The sequence below is a fragment of the Hirundo rustica genome, chromosome 17 (assembly GCF_015227805.2).
Source record: "Hirundo rustica isolate bHirRus1 chromosome 17, bHirRus1.pri.v3, whole genome shotgun sequence".
Classification (NCBI taxonomy): Eukaryota; Metazoa; Chordata; class Aves; order Passeriformes; family Hirundinidae; genus Hirundo; species Hirundo rustica.
In genome coordinates, this window is record NC_053466.1 from 3,947,585 (window position 1) to 3,963,891 (window position 16,307).

The window sequence follows — 16,307 nt, forward strand, 5'->3', positions numbered from 1 at the left end:
GTGGCGGCTGTGCACTGGAAGGAGGTGGGGAGAGATGTCAGAGGGCTCAGAGAGATGAACTGAGATGGAATTTCTCCTTCAAATTAAGCTTTGAGGAGCTGCTTCAATCACAACCCTTCGCCCAGGCGGCCAGCTCTACTGTCTGACCTCGGCAGAGTCTAAACTGAGTTGGCTTTGTGTTGCCTCTTCCCTGTAGCTCCCAAACACACCCCTGAAGGAACAGCACGCGCCCAGCTGTGTCCATCAGACACTTGGGTGTCAGTCACACAGGTACGGAGCAGGAAGGAGGCTGAGCTCCAGCCCTAAGGCATCTCTCCCCTCCCGTTTCTTGGCACTTTGCATGTTTACTTCCAGCTGCCTTTCCTGGGGTGAGTTCTGTACAAGTGGGAAGTGTGGGAAGTGGTTTGGGATTGCAGGAGTGGAACAGGAGAAAAGCTCTGACTTACTTGAGGGAGGAGGACTCAGGAAACACCTCAGCCAGCAGGAGCCCTGGGAAAGCACAACTGTCCTTAGACATTTCAGTGGAGGGGTTGGAAGGAGCTTGTCTGCAGAACTGTGGGCAGAAAAGGTCATGAGGCAGAGCCAGGAGACACCAGCTGTGCCAAATGGGGAAGAATGTGTACAGGAAGTTTGCCAAAACCTTCAGTTTCTTTAGTCTAAGTAAGGGAACTTTCGCAGTTAATCACCGGTCATGTCATTACTCCGATAAATGTGTCAAGAATCACTCAAGGCCTCTGTGTGCTGCAGGGGCAGTGCAGTGCCTGGAGCTGCTGAGCAGTTCAGAGAATCACATCTTCCTTGGTTTTTAAGGTAGAAGTACCCACAGATCTCCCTACCCCAAACCTGCCAGGTGTGTAACGGCATCAGTGATCCCACCGCCTCCAAGCTCACAAAACCTCCATTTAAAATCCCAGTTTAGAGCATTTAAACCCTTGACAAAAAGCTATCCCAGGCTGTCCCAGGCTTAGTTTCCTTCCCCTTTAACTCTCTCTTACCTGACAGGGAGTTTAGGACGTGTTTTAGAGAAGCAGAAACCAGGATGAGACCGGGAGTTCTCTGAGCACTGCTGCCAGGGAAAGCAGAGAATACAGGAGGAAAGGTGATGTCCTGTCCTTACAAAGCATGTTATTTTTGTAGTGCAACATGAGTATAAATAATGCACTTTAGAGCTCCGTGGGGGGGGGGGAAATGTTATTTTAGTAACAGATTAATAAACTATTTTAATATGAAAGTCTTTGTTTGGAAGAGGCTGCAGTGAACTAAGCGGCTGTGGAGGAGGAAAGGCTGTGGGAGAGATCTTAGTTCCCTCAGCCACATGACAGCATGAGCAGAATCATCGTTTCAAAGTAAAGCCAAGTGAAATCAGCACAGAAAATAGTGTTTATTTGCAGCGGTGTTCATGGGGTCCAAGTGAACTCAGCACTGGGGTTCCCCCCTCACATCCAACCCCCTCTGGCTGGTGACTTCCAGGGTAGCTGACAAGCAGGAATGTTTCTATCCAGGATCACACCACTGTTGGAAAGTCTGAGGTGATGGCTGAAGTGATTTCAGGATATCCAGAGCAGATGGAATGAGCTGCTTCAAGGCCTGAGGAATGCTGAGCACACCTGAGAGGTGAGGTACATCACTAACACCCAGCTGCCAGAGAAGTGCAGCTCCAACACCCACATTTAAACAGAAGCAACAGTATTTATAGAAAACCTTTGAGAACTTGAGTTTAATAAACCAAGAAACGTCAGCTTGCACTTCACAGTTGTACAAAACCATACAGAAACCACCTGCAAAAACGACATGAGCTAGCTAGGAAAAAAATTAACCAAAAAAAAACCCAACCAACCAAACAAAAAAACAACACCAAAAAAAAACCAACCAAAAAACCTGGTCCTCAGCAACAGCACGTCCAGCTTCATGGGAAACAAAAATTACCACCTAAGGATCAGCTCCTGACACTTGAAAAGAATCATCTCAATGTCCTTTACAAATGCACTGTGTAAAAAAAAAAACAGGTCAGCTAGAACAGAACAGGAACTGGATACATACAGATGTGTATCTACATATACACACATATGTATAGAAACTCTCCCAATACTAAAAGAGGCCATTGTGGTGAAGTTGGAGCATCTGCTGTTGGATTCTGCATGGAAGGAGATGACAGTCCCTGCGTGCGTGGGCTTGGGTGGAGAACGGGGCTGTTGGCAGAGAGAAATGTCTGCAATCCCAGGCTGAGCTGACCAGTGGAGCTTGCTGAGGTCCTCCCATGGCATCTCATTCGTTAATGAAAGAGAAAATCGTTGGAAAGTACTCCCAAAACTCCATGTGGCATCCGAGCTGTGCAGGAAAGGTTTCCCCCCTCGTTACCCTCAATATGAGGGATCGCATTAATGCCATTTTCACCAGAACAAAAGTGTAACTCTTTGCTCTTAGAGGAAAAAAAAAAAACCAAAACAAAACAAACAAAGCCACCACCTGGATTTGTGCCATCCTCCACTGATCCCAAGGAATGCAGCAGTCCAGTATTTACATGGGATTGGGATGGGCGTTTTCTCCTTGCAAAGCTTAAGGACACAACATGGCTTCCAGAAAGGCATTTCACATTGGACCAGACCCGCTGAGTGCACGCTCCTCGCTCACTTTTTCAGGAGCATCTTGGCAAAATCAGCATTGGACATCTTTTTAGGCTCTGCAGGGGGGTCAGAGGACGCTGCTGGTGAGTTCTGGACCATCCCGTTCTCAGCCTTGGCCACGGGGTTGCTCTGACGCTGCAGCGCCCGGGGCACCATGGAGAGCTGTGTCCTTCCCTTCCCTCGCCTGGAAAGGAAAAAATTCCCATTAAAACACTCTTTCAGCTTGGGGGAACAACAAGGACTTGTTTGCTATGAGAGGAATGCACATTTCAAAATTACTCCTGACATTTGTTTCGGGAGCAAAGCTTTCCACGGGTGTCTTTCAAGCACCCCTGAGTCCTGGCAGACAGCTGCCCCACAGTCCCCAGGACTGCAGCTCAGTTTAACCACAGGGCCTCATCCAAGACAGGAATACTAAAAGATGAAGGAGCAGCCTCAATGCTCACTAGGAACAATGGCTGAGGACGTGGAGGTTATCAGGGATCAGTGCCAGCATCAGATCCAAAGGGACGGCCAATGCCTGATCCTCTCGTCACTACAGAGCTGTTCCTGTTGATGAAGAGGAAGAATCTGCTTCTCCTCATCAATCCAACAACCCATTTCTTATGGTTCAGCGTCTTTTAAGTGTTCATTCATATTCGCAGAACACTACATTGATTTGGGTTGGAAGAGGCCTTAAAAATCACCCAGTTCCACCCCCTGCCATGGCAGGGACACCTTCCACCATCCCACCAAACCCCATCCAACCCAGCCTTGGGCACTTCCAGGGATCCAGGGGCAGCCACAGCTTCTCTGCACACCCTCTGCCAGGGCCTCCCCACCCTCACAAGGAAGGATTCCTTCCCAATATCCATCTAACCCTGCCCTCTGTCAGCTGGAAGCCATCCCCCTCGCCCATATAAAAACAAATCCCTCTCCCTCCTCTTCCTAAGCCTCCATATTCCAGCTAAGATTCCTAGACTTTAGCATACAAAGAAGCAGCAGCATTTCCTCTGCAGGCAGCGCCAGGCAGCCCTCCCTCAACTCACGCTCCGTAAACCTGCCGTGGTGTCAGGGCCAGGGAGGCTCTGCCGGGCTCGGGCCGCTCCGGAAGCTTCCGCAGCGGGGGGTTGCTGATCATCACCTTGATGACGTGGTCCTTCACCGTCAGCCCGTCCATCTTCAGCACAGCCTGAGAGGCCTGGGCTTCACTCTCGTACTCCACATAAGCCAGGCCCTAAATGAAGAAAAGAAAGAAAAGCTACGTTAGGTTTTAGTGCTCCTGTAACAGCTGATGAGGAATTTGTTAAATGAAGGAAACTCAGTCCCCTCATCGTCCTTACAACCCGTATTTGCTGTCTCTCACTCCTGATGCACTCATGTGTGGAAAAGGTAATAAAAAAGGAAAGAACCACCCCAAAAATGCTATTAAGGTAAACATAATGAAGTGCCACAGCAGGCTCGCACAGAGAAGGGCACCACTCTCCCTGCTGTGACTCTTTTAAATGACATCCAAAGCCTTAAGCTGCGTTTTTTGGATTATCCAGTTTCACAGGAGAGGCATCAGGTTTTACATAGCTTTCCCAAAATACATTTATTTATTCCAGCTCGAACTAAGCCCAGAACAAGATTTGGGGCTCCCAAGAGCACTTGTTACAAGGTGTGCACACAACAGGAACTGCATCTGAGGTGGTGCAAAGGGCGAGAAAATTCAATTTAAATCCACATCCACCATTCCCAGGATGTCCCTGTGGACAGGACCCACCACACAGACACAGCCCTGGTGTCAGATAAAGTTCTGGCAGAGCAGCAACCGGTTCAGCATCCCTTATTTAACAAGGAGTCATTTATTCAGGGATGGAAATAATGAGCCTGGTCAGAGAGGGGGCTCATTTCTCACTGGCAAATCCCTTCCTGCAGCAGATGGTAGGAACAAAGGCCTCAGGAAATTCAGGAAAGGAGGATGGGAATTGGTTGCATCTGGTAAACCCCCTTCAGCCAGTTATTTAAAAAGCAACCCTTTGCAGACTTGCCTGTTTTCACTATTCTGGAAGCGCCGTAAACATTTCCTGCTCCATCCCATCTTTCACGTGCAATTTAAGAAGTATTTTGGAAAAATTCCTTTTGTTTTTCTGCACAAAGGCACACACTGGGCTGTATAAATCCAAGCTCTTCCACAGGTACTAATACAAAACCACACTGTCAACTTAATGAACCCAACATTTTTTGTCTCCAGATTCCATGACAAGCTTCTTTTTGAAGGACTCCTTAAAACCAGGGGTGTGTTAAGGATGCCTACCTTGGGTTTTCCGGCTCTGTTGGTGACCAGGCGAATGTCCTTCACATTCCCATGGGCTTTACACACCTCCTCCAGCTCTTCCTTAGTGCAGGAAAATGGCAAACCAGATATAAAGAGTTTATGTTTCTCCAGGGTAGTGCTGTACCTGAACACCTGGAGGAACAGAAAGGATGCTGGTTCACAAACCAGCCGGGAATTCCAAGGATTTCAATCCCATGCCCCAAGAGTAATTCCTGTTTGAGGGATCCAGAACTGCCTCAAAGCCATGAGTAGTGTTTTGGAAGATATTTGCATATATACACCAAGGAATTGCAACTAAATGCTACTAAACCCCTGCCCAATGAGGACAGACACTGAGAATAAGAGAATATCCTGAGCTGGAAGAGATCCAGAAGGATTAGAGCCCAATTCCTATAATAATGTATTTATTATTCCTATAGTAAATGTATTATATTATTCCTATAATAATGTCTTCTTGCTCAGCTTTCTGTATGGGAACATTGAATTTTTCTGTGCAGGAACTCCAGAATGCAGAAATCCCCTGATTACACAACTGAGCTCTGGTACAGAACATCCCCAGCCGGGGGATTGGGTAACAAACCCGACCAAAAAAGCTCTTGAGAGGTTGAACCTGGGTAGGTCCCACCATTAAACTGCTCAGATCAGCAGATTTCTGCAAATCTTGAGCAATTTATGTCAAATCCTGGTGTCCGGCAAACTAACAAAAAACGCAAAATGTCCCCCCCAAAAAAAAAGAGTTTAAAGAAGCACGACACGAACTGATTGGATCTGAGCACCCTGGATTCCACCAACCCCCTTCCCCACATCCACTGTCCAAGAGGAACCAACAAAACCTCACCTTAAAGTCAGGATTCTTGTTCTTGTCCACGCAAGGAGACACAAACATGGGCCTGCCCTCCACCGCCGTGCGGTCCAAGGCCAGCGCCTGCCGAGCAGCCTCCTCCTCCTGGAACTGCACGTAGCCGTAACCCCGGAAGGTGCCCTTGTTGTTGAACACTGCCCGGATCTCCACGACCTCCCCGCAGCTGCCAAAGAGCTCCCTCAGCTTGGCCTCGGGCTCTGCCATGGTGTAGGAGAGGTTGCTGACAAACACAGTGACTTTATCCTTGCTGCTGTCGTGGAAAACTTTGGGGACGTCCTTGCGGCTGGTGGAGGCCTTTTCCTTCGGGATTGCTGGGCCAGCGGGCTTTTCACTTCTCCCAAAGAGCCCGGTCTCCACTTCCATGTCCTCTTCAGGGAGCACTCCGTCACTCTCTCCCCTCTGCCTCTTGCTGGGCAGCTCTGGTTGATGGAATTGAAAAGCCTTGTTAGGAAAAATTTCCCCATTTCCTTCCCCGCTGAAACTCCTCTGCCCTCCGTCCCCACTGTGGAGCTTGGAAATGGAACATGGAAGCACAGGTACAGTGACAGGTCTTAAAGACACCAAATAAAAACCTCCTTGGGGTTTTAAAGAACAAATAACAGATTATTCCGCCTAGACAGCTCTAGATGAAAGCAACTGGAATATTTGTTCCTTTTTTCAGCCAGTCATAACTGACAGTTGCTGATTCATGTTCTTTGTCTAATTTTTTTTTTTTTTATTTTAATAAATCTAAAAGCTCATAAAACTCCCAGGGGCAACAACCTATTAAAATCTTCTGTTCCCACCTTCCAATCCCACTGCTACAATCCTGAATAACCCCATTTAGACACGTGGCTCAGCCTCATAGGATGAGTCAGAAAAATCCCTTTAAAGGAAAATTAAGGGAAAAAAACCCACAATATCCGAAATAAGAACCCCCAAGGAAACTCTGGAAATTCTTATAAACCTGTTTTTCTCTGGGTTTGAAACCATTTAGCCTTGTCTGCATTTCACTCCCACACTGAAGACTTCCCAGCAGAAAGCAGCCCTGGAAACACACCAGCGCTGGCAGTTCCTCAGCTCCTTCTACCACAAGACAACCAATAAACCCCGATGCCAGAGCTCTGCAGTTTTAATTCCATTTTATTTTTACCTTCCTCTTGTCCCCATTCACCCTCGTCATCCTCGTCTGCCTTGCGCTTGTCCCCGATCCTGCTTTTCTTGGCTTTTTTGGAAGCTTTCTTCTCTGCCCTCGCCTGCTTTCTCTGCTCAGCTCTCTCCTCCTCCTGCTTTGCCAGAGCAGCTTCTTTCTCAGCAGCCTAAAACACAGAAGATTATTTTTTTTTTTTCCACCCCAACTGGCTGCAGATTGCAGAGCATTTTCCAGAGCACTGAAGCCCAGAGGGTTTTCTCCTAACCCCAACATTAAACCAGGACATCATTTAAGGCACATCCTAATTCTCTGCTCTCACAGCTTTCCTGGAGGGCACATCACTCTTGTGGCCATCCGAGGGGCAAAAGGAGAAAGATAAAAAAGCAGTAAGAGGTTGTTAATCAGAGTTTTAAAGTAAAAAAATCAATAGTTCTAGGGCTTGAGGGCATTTCAGGCTTATCTGGAGGGGAAGCCACATTAAAAATGTGACGTTCAGAGAAGCATGGACTTAATTTAGGTGTATAAAATGCTTTGGTAGATCACAGCAAGTTCTGACCTTTGCTCTTTGTTCATTCACTCGAGCCAATCTGTTCTCAGTTTTCTGAACAGCTGCATCCCAGTCTTCCAGAGTTCCTAAAGGATAAAATTAAAATATTTTTTACAAGCCTTTTACTTAGCTTGTATTCAAGGATACAATTCTGGAGGAGTCGCTGAGTTCATGGCACTTGCTGTTCATATTAAACATTAGACATGAAAATTCCAATTATAACAACTGGCCTGCAAGGTAAAATAATCCACGAGCCAAGCAGAGCAGAAACCTCTCATTAATAATGCAAAACTCCAAAAAGGCATGGAAAAATCCCATTATTTCAGCAAAGCAAGGAAGAAATGAGCTGTCTGCAGATTTGACAGCACTGAAAAGGAAGTGAGACATCAGTGGAGCACAAAACACGGGATCAAAAGCCTGAGTGTCACCCCTGCCTAACCAGGCTAAGAGGCGCAGTAATTAATCACCTTCTGCCAGTCATTTAGTTAACTTTCTGTTAAATTAACCACTCAGTGACCTTTTGGTCACTCAGACACCAGTGCCCAGGTACCTTCAATCCTCTCGAGGGTGAGCAGCACCTCGCAGACGTGCTCGGGGTAGTCGCTGGTGCACTGCACCGCTCGGTGCAGGGCCTTCCTGCAGTGCTGGGTGTCCCCGTGGGCCCTGCAGGAGGCACAAACCACTGAGGGCACAAACCACACCGAATTCCAGCCAGGCAAACATCCCCCCTCTCCTTCCCCAGCTGCTGCAATGCTTCTGGAAGCCACAGCGGAGCGGCTGCAAGAACATCGAAGGTGTTTTGTGAACCCAAACGAAACACGCTCCTTCCTAAACTCGTTTTCTCCCACAGATGGGGAAAGTGAAAAGTGAATTAACGAAGCTCCCACCTTTCCAGGTTGTAATATTCCAGCCACATGTTGGCATATTTGGCATTTCCTTTAGTCATGATGTTGTCCCAGAGCTCCCTGGCTTTCTGCATGTTGTTACACAAGCGGGCCTGCAACGGAGCATCCAAAATATCCTTCAGGATTATTTGTCCAACATCATCAGCCCTAAACCAAAAAAGCCACCCCAGATGCTGCAGACAGACCCAGGAAGATACATCTGAGCCTTACAGTGATGAAAATAAACACCTGACACAATCCTACTACTGGATAACCTCTCCCTGCCCACCTCTCCCGTTAGTTGTGGTTCTGGCTCCCACATCCATTTGATCTTGCTCATTATAAAAGAAGTTAGAGAAGTGTTTCTGAGTTTTTCCTTTTGTTGGTGATGAATGTACCTAGTAACTCCTCAGACTGAGAACTTGCTTTGTGTTTAGGAAGAGCAGAAGGGGAGGAGGGGAAATGGACTGGGAAAGGACCGCATTCCACGGCAGGAATGTTAAAACATTTTATTTTAAACCCATTTTATCAGGTTCAGCAATTTAAACAGAGCAGAGAGAAACATCACCTCAACTCTTGCCCAGTTCTGCATGATGGTGCAGGATGGATCTCCACTTTCACTGAACCCTAGGAAGAAAAACAAGGACTGTTTGTTGCACTTGCAAATAAAGTGTCTATTACACAGGTCCCACATGGAGATGAAATCTTTATCTGCAGCTTTCTGAAACGTTCAAGATTCTTGAAGACAAACATTGTGCGAAGAACTGGTCTTATAAAATTTATTTTGAACAGGTGAAAACAATACTTGGGATGATTTCACTTACTTTCTTCTACTTCTTGTTTCAAGTACTCCACGGCTCGTGCAAATGCAGAGCGCAGCTCCTCCAGCTCCTTACTGGAGTCTGCAGAGGAAAAAAAAGAAAGAACAGCCTTAAAATAATAATTTAATTTTCATTTCCCACCCAAAAAAACTTTTTCCTTAACACCCACCATGATTTTATTGGGTAGCAGGGGGAGATTAAATTTATTACTTCTTGTTGTTGTTATTATTGCTTAAATTTATGATTTTATTAATAGTAAAACTTACTACTTGAATCATAAAAAAAAAAATCAGGTATCAAAAATATAAAGCAGAGAATTTTTGAAATAGCAAACCAACCAAATTCCTAGTTTTTATAGACATTAACTGGCCAGAAAATAATTTTTGTGAAAGATAAAAATACTGTTCGTTTTCTTAAAAAAAGGTATATCCAAGAAGTACAAAGAAAATAGTTTAGATATTTATTCTGTATTTATCATGCAGACCTTGTGTAAAATCCACCCTTCTCCTCAGGTAATCCAGGTAGGCCTGCCAGATCTCTACATAGTCTGTTGCTTGAATAAAACCTGCATTCAGAGCTTTTTCAAACATTTCTGGAAGAAAAAAGGGGGAAAAACAGTTACTTTCCACACACTGTCAAAATTAGCAAGTCGCAGTGATAGCACAAAGAAATATCTACACAAATACCACTGGGAGACAGGAAAAGAAATGCTACACAATAAACTGGTTTAGGAAGTGACTCGAACAGCAGCAGAATTCAGGAATGTTCATTCCCAGCCGTTCACTGGTCGCTCAGGCTGCAGCTTTGCCCTTGCAGCAGCAGGATGAGAACAGGTCCTGCAAATCCCATGTGTCCCAGGCTGTCTGGAGTGCAGAGAGCAGCCCTGAAGTGCATTTGCTGGTTCTTTCCTCACCAGAGATGATGCTGTGCTCAACCCTGTGCCTCTCCATGGCCAGCAGGTACCTAATCCACAGCCCAACAGTCCAGGGGCAATTCCTGACAGCGCGGTCGTGGGCGGATAAAACCAATTCCTTCACCTTCAGCTGCCTGTCCTGAAAGAATCACACAAAGGAAAGTGAAGTTCCTGTCAGAGAGACCACCTGAGCCAAACCCCAGCTTCTAAAAGAGCCAACACCTACAACCCAGTACTTTCATTTTATGTTTAAAAAGCTCAGATGGGTTATTTTAAATTCTGTGTTCCTAAAAACCCAGTGAACACCTTCCAGCGAGGAAGAATACACTCAGGACAAAACTACCAGGCCAGTGAGGTGTTTTCTGCCAAAGAAATAAATATAATAAAGGCACTGAGTGAATTCCCAACTGCTCCTAGAATGTCAAGGATACAAAGAGGGAGCACACCCAGCCTTATTTGTGGAGGCGTTGTTCCACCTGCAACCTGCTGTGTCCAGCTGGGAAGAGAAAGAGATGATGGAAAAACTAAGCCTAAATAAGCTCCTGCAGGGAGTCACCCTGATCCCTTAATCCAGCCACCTTCTGTCCTGCCTCTGGAGCTCAGCATCAGCTCAAACTGCACTGACAAAGCTCCCTGGAAACAGGGACTGAACATCTGGGTTTGCTTCAGCGCCCACACCCTGTAATTCTGCAGAGAAAACACAGCTAGAGCAGAGCAAAGCGAGAAATGCCCACAAGAGCAATAAACACATCCCTGAAAACAGGAGGAAACCAAAGGGGAGGTGAAAATCAGCCTCTGGAAGATTTACAGACTGAAGGACAGGACTCAGGTAGAACTTACTGGCTGTTTATCAGCAACTGAGATTAAAAACAAGCAAACCAAAGTAAAGGCAGGAAAACAAACCTGCAAACATTCATGGGTTCATTTCCTTACCAAATACTGGTTGTAGCGTGTCCAGAGGTCTGGGACAAGGCAGTTCTCAGCCAAAGCTCTCTCATAGATCAACTGAATCCGAGCTGGGTCACCTGCTTTCATTTCAAAATCAATGTAAGCTTGGTATTCTGCCAGCTTTGGGGTTTCAGCACCCAGCTGGAAAACAACCAGGGAGACACAACATCAAACTCTTCAACAAAGCAAGACTCCAACAGTTCAGCTGCTCCTCAGAGCAGCTCTTGTGCAAGATTTCACACAAGAATTCTCTCTCTGTATCGTCAGCAGCTGTTGATTTTCATACACCTCTGAATGGGTCTGAAATCAGTCAGATCCTGGGTTTATTCCCTTCAGCCCAGTGCTGGAAAACACACCGTGTGCACCTCAGGGCGGCCTGGCACACTCAGTGCACTCCCTAATTTCTAGTATTCCCAGTATATAACTGTCAATGACAAAGTCCCCCAGCTGGGGACGAGGAAAATAATAAATCTGGGGAAAAAAAAAAAAAATAAACCACCCCCAAGCAATTCCCTCTGTTTTAAAGGAAGGTGTTCATGCCAGCATTACCAGTGCCTCCTCGTAGGGTTTACACTTCTCCAGCTGCTGTAGAGCTTTTTTGTAGTTCTTTATTGTTGTTTCTGGGATGGGCTCTTCTGACCACTCCTCATACTCAGCATATGAAGCCTCCATGTCTATTAAAACATGAAATCCCATCAAAAATGCACTCATGAAACTAAAAATTCAGATTTCAGCCTGTGTTTGGTTCTAAGACGAATTCCTGGTTTTATTTATATAATATTTATCATATTATATTAATTTGATTCTATTCATACTATTACATTGTTCTAATTTATTTAGAATAAATATTTAAATTTTAATCCTCTTTTGGTCCTTAGTGACACACTGCTGCATTCTTAAAGGATTCAGACATTTCATCTCACACAATGCCCTATAACAAATTCGGGGCAAGTTGCATTAAAGCTGCTCATTTGGAATTAGAAAACCAAAGTGGCAAATTTTTCCCCAAGGCTTTAGAGAAAAGAGGACCCAAACTCTTTCCAGATGGAAACGAAGTCAAAAGAACTGTGCTGAACTTTCTCCCACGAGCAAGAAAAGGGACTCAAGGAGCTAGAAAAGGCAGAATTCCAACAATCCAGCTGCCAGATACTCCCTTCCAAGGGTTTCATGCAGCAACCACAGCTGAACTCCTCACTCCTAAGTCACATCCTGTGCTCCTCACTTGCACTTTGAATATCCTCAAATTCCCAACCAGGCGACCCAAGTTCCAACAACTCCGAACATTCCTGATCCACAGCGATCTGTGCCTCGTCCAAGAGAGCTCGAGAGCTCCAGCTGCACTTGGTGTGGCTGTGCCAGGAGAATCCTGATGCCTGGAGCATTCCCCAGCTGCTCCAGGCCCTCTGTCCCGGCATTCCAGCCCTTACCCAGCAGTGGGATCCCCAGCTGGCGCCGGAAGAGCGTGTGGATCTTCTCGAGCTGGCTGCACAGCACCTGCTGCTGCTCCGGGGATGGAATGCTGCCAGGGGCTGGCTGCAAGGAAATAAAAACCGGGGAAATTCAATCCATTCCCTCCAGCCCCGGCTGATGGACATGAGAGGGAACTGTTTATGAGCTGAGGGAGCTGAGATCTGAGTGAATACATGATCCTTGAAGGGCACACACGGGGCCAAACTGCATTTCTGTCGCTGCCGGGAAAGTTAAAACTCGGGAATTGCTCCCCTTGGAAGGTGGGTGAATGGGAAGAGCATTCCTGACTGAAAGCTGACACAAAGACAGGGAAATGATCACCTGAGAACAAGAAGTCACGGGTGACTGTGCCAATTCACAACTCCACCACGCTGCCAAAAAGGGTTTCAGTAAATCCCTGGGGAGTGGGGAGAGGATCTAAAACTTCCAGCCTTAATTGTGTTTGGGAATGAAAGAACATCCTCCTGTTACTCCTTTGAAAAGGACCTTTAAAGATCAAACAATTCCCACTGCCACCATGAGCAGGGACATCTTTTAACTCCCACCTCTTATGTAACAAATTATCAGAAGCAAGGAAATATTCCCATTCTGGCCATCTTGGAAAGGTCACTTCTGCAGATATCAAACTACATTCCAGGGATAAAATACCCTCCGCCAAAAGTCCGTGGATACAATACCTTCATCCACAGAGTGTGCAACGATGAATGAGTTAAAAGCTGAAGAGTCTAGAAGCTTAAACTCGATTGACTCTGTGCACAAACAGCCACAGAACATCGTTTAATAATGGAACATTTCAATTTAAAGCTGTTCTTGGCACCTCAGCCAGCAGCAGAGCCAAACTTTGCTCCTGGATTTGAGATGATTTTAGGATTTTACTGAAACACAAATCCATTACTTTATCAGCCAAGCCCACAGAATGGTTTTCCTGGAGCTGGCTTTTACAGCTGGGAAGAAACAACTGCGACACCACAGGGATGAGAGAGCTCCAGGTGACTCCAGGAGCTGCACCACAGCTTTTTTGGGATGGGAGCCCAGGGGAAGGGGCTCACCTGTGCCGTTTCCAGGATGGCATTCTCAAATTCCCTGTAGGCTTCCCACAGGGCCGTGCCCTTGGTGACGTGCAGCCCCACAGCCGTCAGAGCCCGCTCGAAGATGGACCGGACCTTCTCGATGCCTCCTTCCTGACCAATGCCTCCAATGGAATACTGGGCATATTCCAGCCAAATTTCAGGACCTAAGCAAGGTTAGGAGAAACAGGTGACTCGATCTTTTCAGGAACAGTAACAAGGAAATGCAGTTCTGCTTCCCCAGTGCCTCATGGGCTGCATATAAAAATGCGTGGCGATGTTCTTTTTTTTTAATCCAGAAAAGTGAAAGTATTTTGGAATTGTATTTATGCTGTTGGCTCAGCAGCAGCAGACAGAGTTTCCCTCTAAATGGCGTCACTCCTGTGGTTTTGCTGACAGGGACTGGCCCTGCCTGTCACCTCTGCCACACAAACCACAGCAGGGATGCACCAAGATGCCTGAACAGCAAAATCCCGTTTCCTGAGCTGGGACCACAGAGCTGTCACACTCTGGAATAATTCAGATTAAAGCAGCTCCTCCTCCTCTTTCCAGACTCCTGAGCTTCCCAGATCAGCAACTCCTGAAGCAGCTGAATTCTGAAGGTGAAGGGGAGGTGAGAGAACAGCGTTGGCTGCCTGGCACCATTCCCACCAACACCAAACTCCAGTCGGGAACCCTGAGGCTGGGACTGCCCTGGGCTCCAGAAATGCTTCCAAACCCCAAACACACTCCAGCAGATCCAGAGGATAACTCCTCACTTCTTCACCTCCATTCCATTTTAATGACTTACAGATGTAATCTTTGACTGCTCTTTCAAAGAGCTCATAAACCTTCTCTCTCTCGGAGATCTCTGAAGCCATTTTTATCTCATCCTTCAACCAGTCCAGCCAAATTTCTGAAAGAAAAAAATTTAGAACACATCATTAATATTCAAAAATAATAAGTCAGGCCCACTTTGTGAGTTTTTAGCAACAGACTTACACCAAGGAGAGGGAGCACGGCAAAGAGAGGAATTTTAACCGCCACAATTCCTAATTAATTTCAAATAAGTTGGGCGGAGACCTTTTAAATTGGTGCCAGACAAGCACCTTTTTACTAACGGGAGAAGCTGGAATTTCCCAGGACTTTGAAAACCACCCTATTCCACCTCCTGCCATGGGCCAGGAACACATTCCCCTAGCCCAGGTTGCTCCAAACCCCATCCAAGCTGGCCTTGGACATTTCCAGGGATCCAGGGGCAGCCACAGCTTCTCTGGGCACCCTGCGCCAGGGCCCCTTTCCAAGAATAAAATCCCATGCTGAACAGCCTCTGGAGTATTTCCATTGCCGCTGAGCTATGAGTAAAAAGAGAATTCCCCGCTTCAAGCATCCACAATCTCCACCAACAGGGAACTTTCTTTGCTGCCTGTCTGCGAAGCGTCATTTTCAGCGGGAGTTTGCCAAGCCCTGGATCGCATTCCCCGACTGAGGGTGATGAAAACTGGCCCGAATGTGTTATTGCACTGCTGGAGAATCTCGCCCAGGCGATGCTTCACCTGTGGAGAGCAGAGGATGCTCCGTACCTTCAGTGAGGGGGAAGAGCTCGCTCATCTTCTGCCGAGCCCTGCGGAGCTTCACCAGCTCTCCCTCCTGCCGGAGCAGCTTGATCAGATCCAAGTGACAGTTGTAGTCAAAAGCATTGATGGAAAGCTTTAAAAAAAATATTAAAAAAATCAATTTTAAAAGCCGTGTTGAGTGATGGACGCGAAGAAGCCAGGAAACAAATCGCACAATTCTCATCAGTGTGTACTGTCTTCTCACACAGCCAAAACGACACAGTTTCCTCAGATTTAACCTAACCCCTGGCACAGCTCCGGCCGTTCCCTCGGGTCCCGCCGCCGGTCACAGAGAGAATCATGTTTTAATTTCTTTAAGGGCAATAAAAAACCGCGGGCAGCCGGCACAGATTTCTCAATGAACGCAAACTGCCTACTAGGACTTCACTCTTATTTCCCTCTTGAAAAAAAAAAAAAATAAATCCCCAAGCTGGTCAATTTCCGTCTCAGACTCCAAACATAAAATCACGGAATATCCCGAGCTGGAAGAAACTCACAAGGACCACAGAAATTCCCACGCTGACACTTCCCAGCACCAAATGCCGGGGCACACGCGGATTATCCCCCGTTCCCGCCACACCCGCTGCCCCGCCGGGCCCACCTGCTCCTCCAGCCGCTGGATCTCGGCCTCGTTCTCCTTCTCCTCATCCTCGCCGTCCCCAGACGAGTCTGAGTCACCCTCATCGTCCGAGTCCCCGCCCGACTCGGGGTCTCCCTCCGGCAGCCGCTTCTCCTCCTCGGCCGCCGCCTCAGCTCCCGCCGCCGCCGCCATCTTATGCAGCTCGGCTCGCCGGCCGCCCGCCGCCGGCCACCGTGGCTGTCCCCGCGGCGCCCGTGCCGCTGCTCCGCCCCGCCGCCGGCCGAACCGGGCGGGAAGAACCGGGATCCGCGGCCCGCCCCGCCCCGAGCTCGCCCGCGCACCGCGGCCGGGCAGCGCCGAGTGCGGCCGCGGCGCGACCCTTTGTCTTCTGCTCCGTGGCGCAGGCAGCACCGCGGGCGCCCCGCTGTGTGGCCATCAGGGGGCCTCCGGGAGGGTCCGCGGCGTGCGCGGCCCCGCTCTCCCGCCATATTGAGAGTGGCGCCGCATGCCGCACGAGCGCCGGCTGTCGCGATATGGCGCGATTGAAAGGCCGTTTCCATCGTTT

At 47.6% G+C, this 16,307-nt stretch overlaps 1 protein-coding gene across 1 annotated transcript; it reads right to left on the reverse strand.

The window, feature by feature from the left end:
• Positions 1 to 1,355: 1,355 nt before the first annotated feature.
• Positions 1,356 to 15,952, reverse strand: SART3 (spliceosome associated factor 3, U4/U6 recycling protein). The gene is made up of 19 exons (XM_040080815.2): positions 15,764 to 15,952; positions 15,130 to 15,256; positions 14,358 to 14,462; positions 13,550 to 13,734; positions 12,458 to 12,563; positions 11,580 to 11,704; positions 11,016 to 11,171; positions 10,083 to 10,221; positions 9,654 to 9,761; positions 9,173 to 9,250; positions 8,917 to 8,975; positions 8,352 to 8,461; positions 8,015 to 8,127; positions 7,474 to 7,550; positions 6,918 to 7,083; positions 5,762 to 6,204; positions 4,903 to 5,055; positions 3,653 to 3,840; positions 1,356 to 2,808 (listed from the first exon to the last, which is right to left on the reverse strand). The coding sequence occupies exons 1-19, from the start codon at positions 15,932 to 15,934 to the stop codon at positions 2,628 to 2,630; spliced, it is 2,790 nt and encodes a 929-aa protein (XP_039936749.1). The 5' UTR covers positions 15,935 to 15,952; the 3' UTR covers positions 1,356 to 2,627.
• Between the last annotated feature and the right edge of the window lie 355 nt (positions 15,953 to 16,307).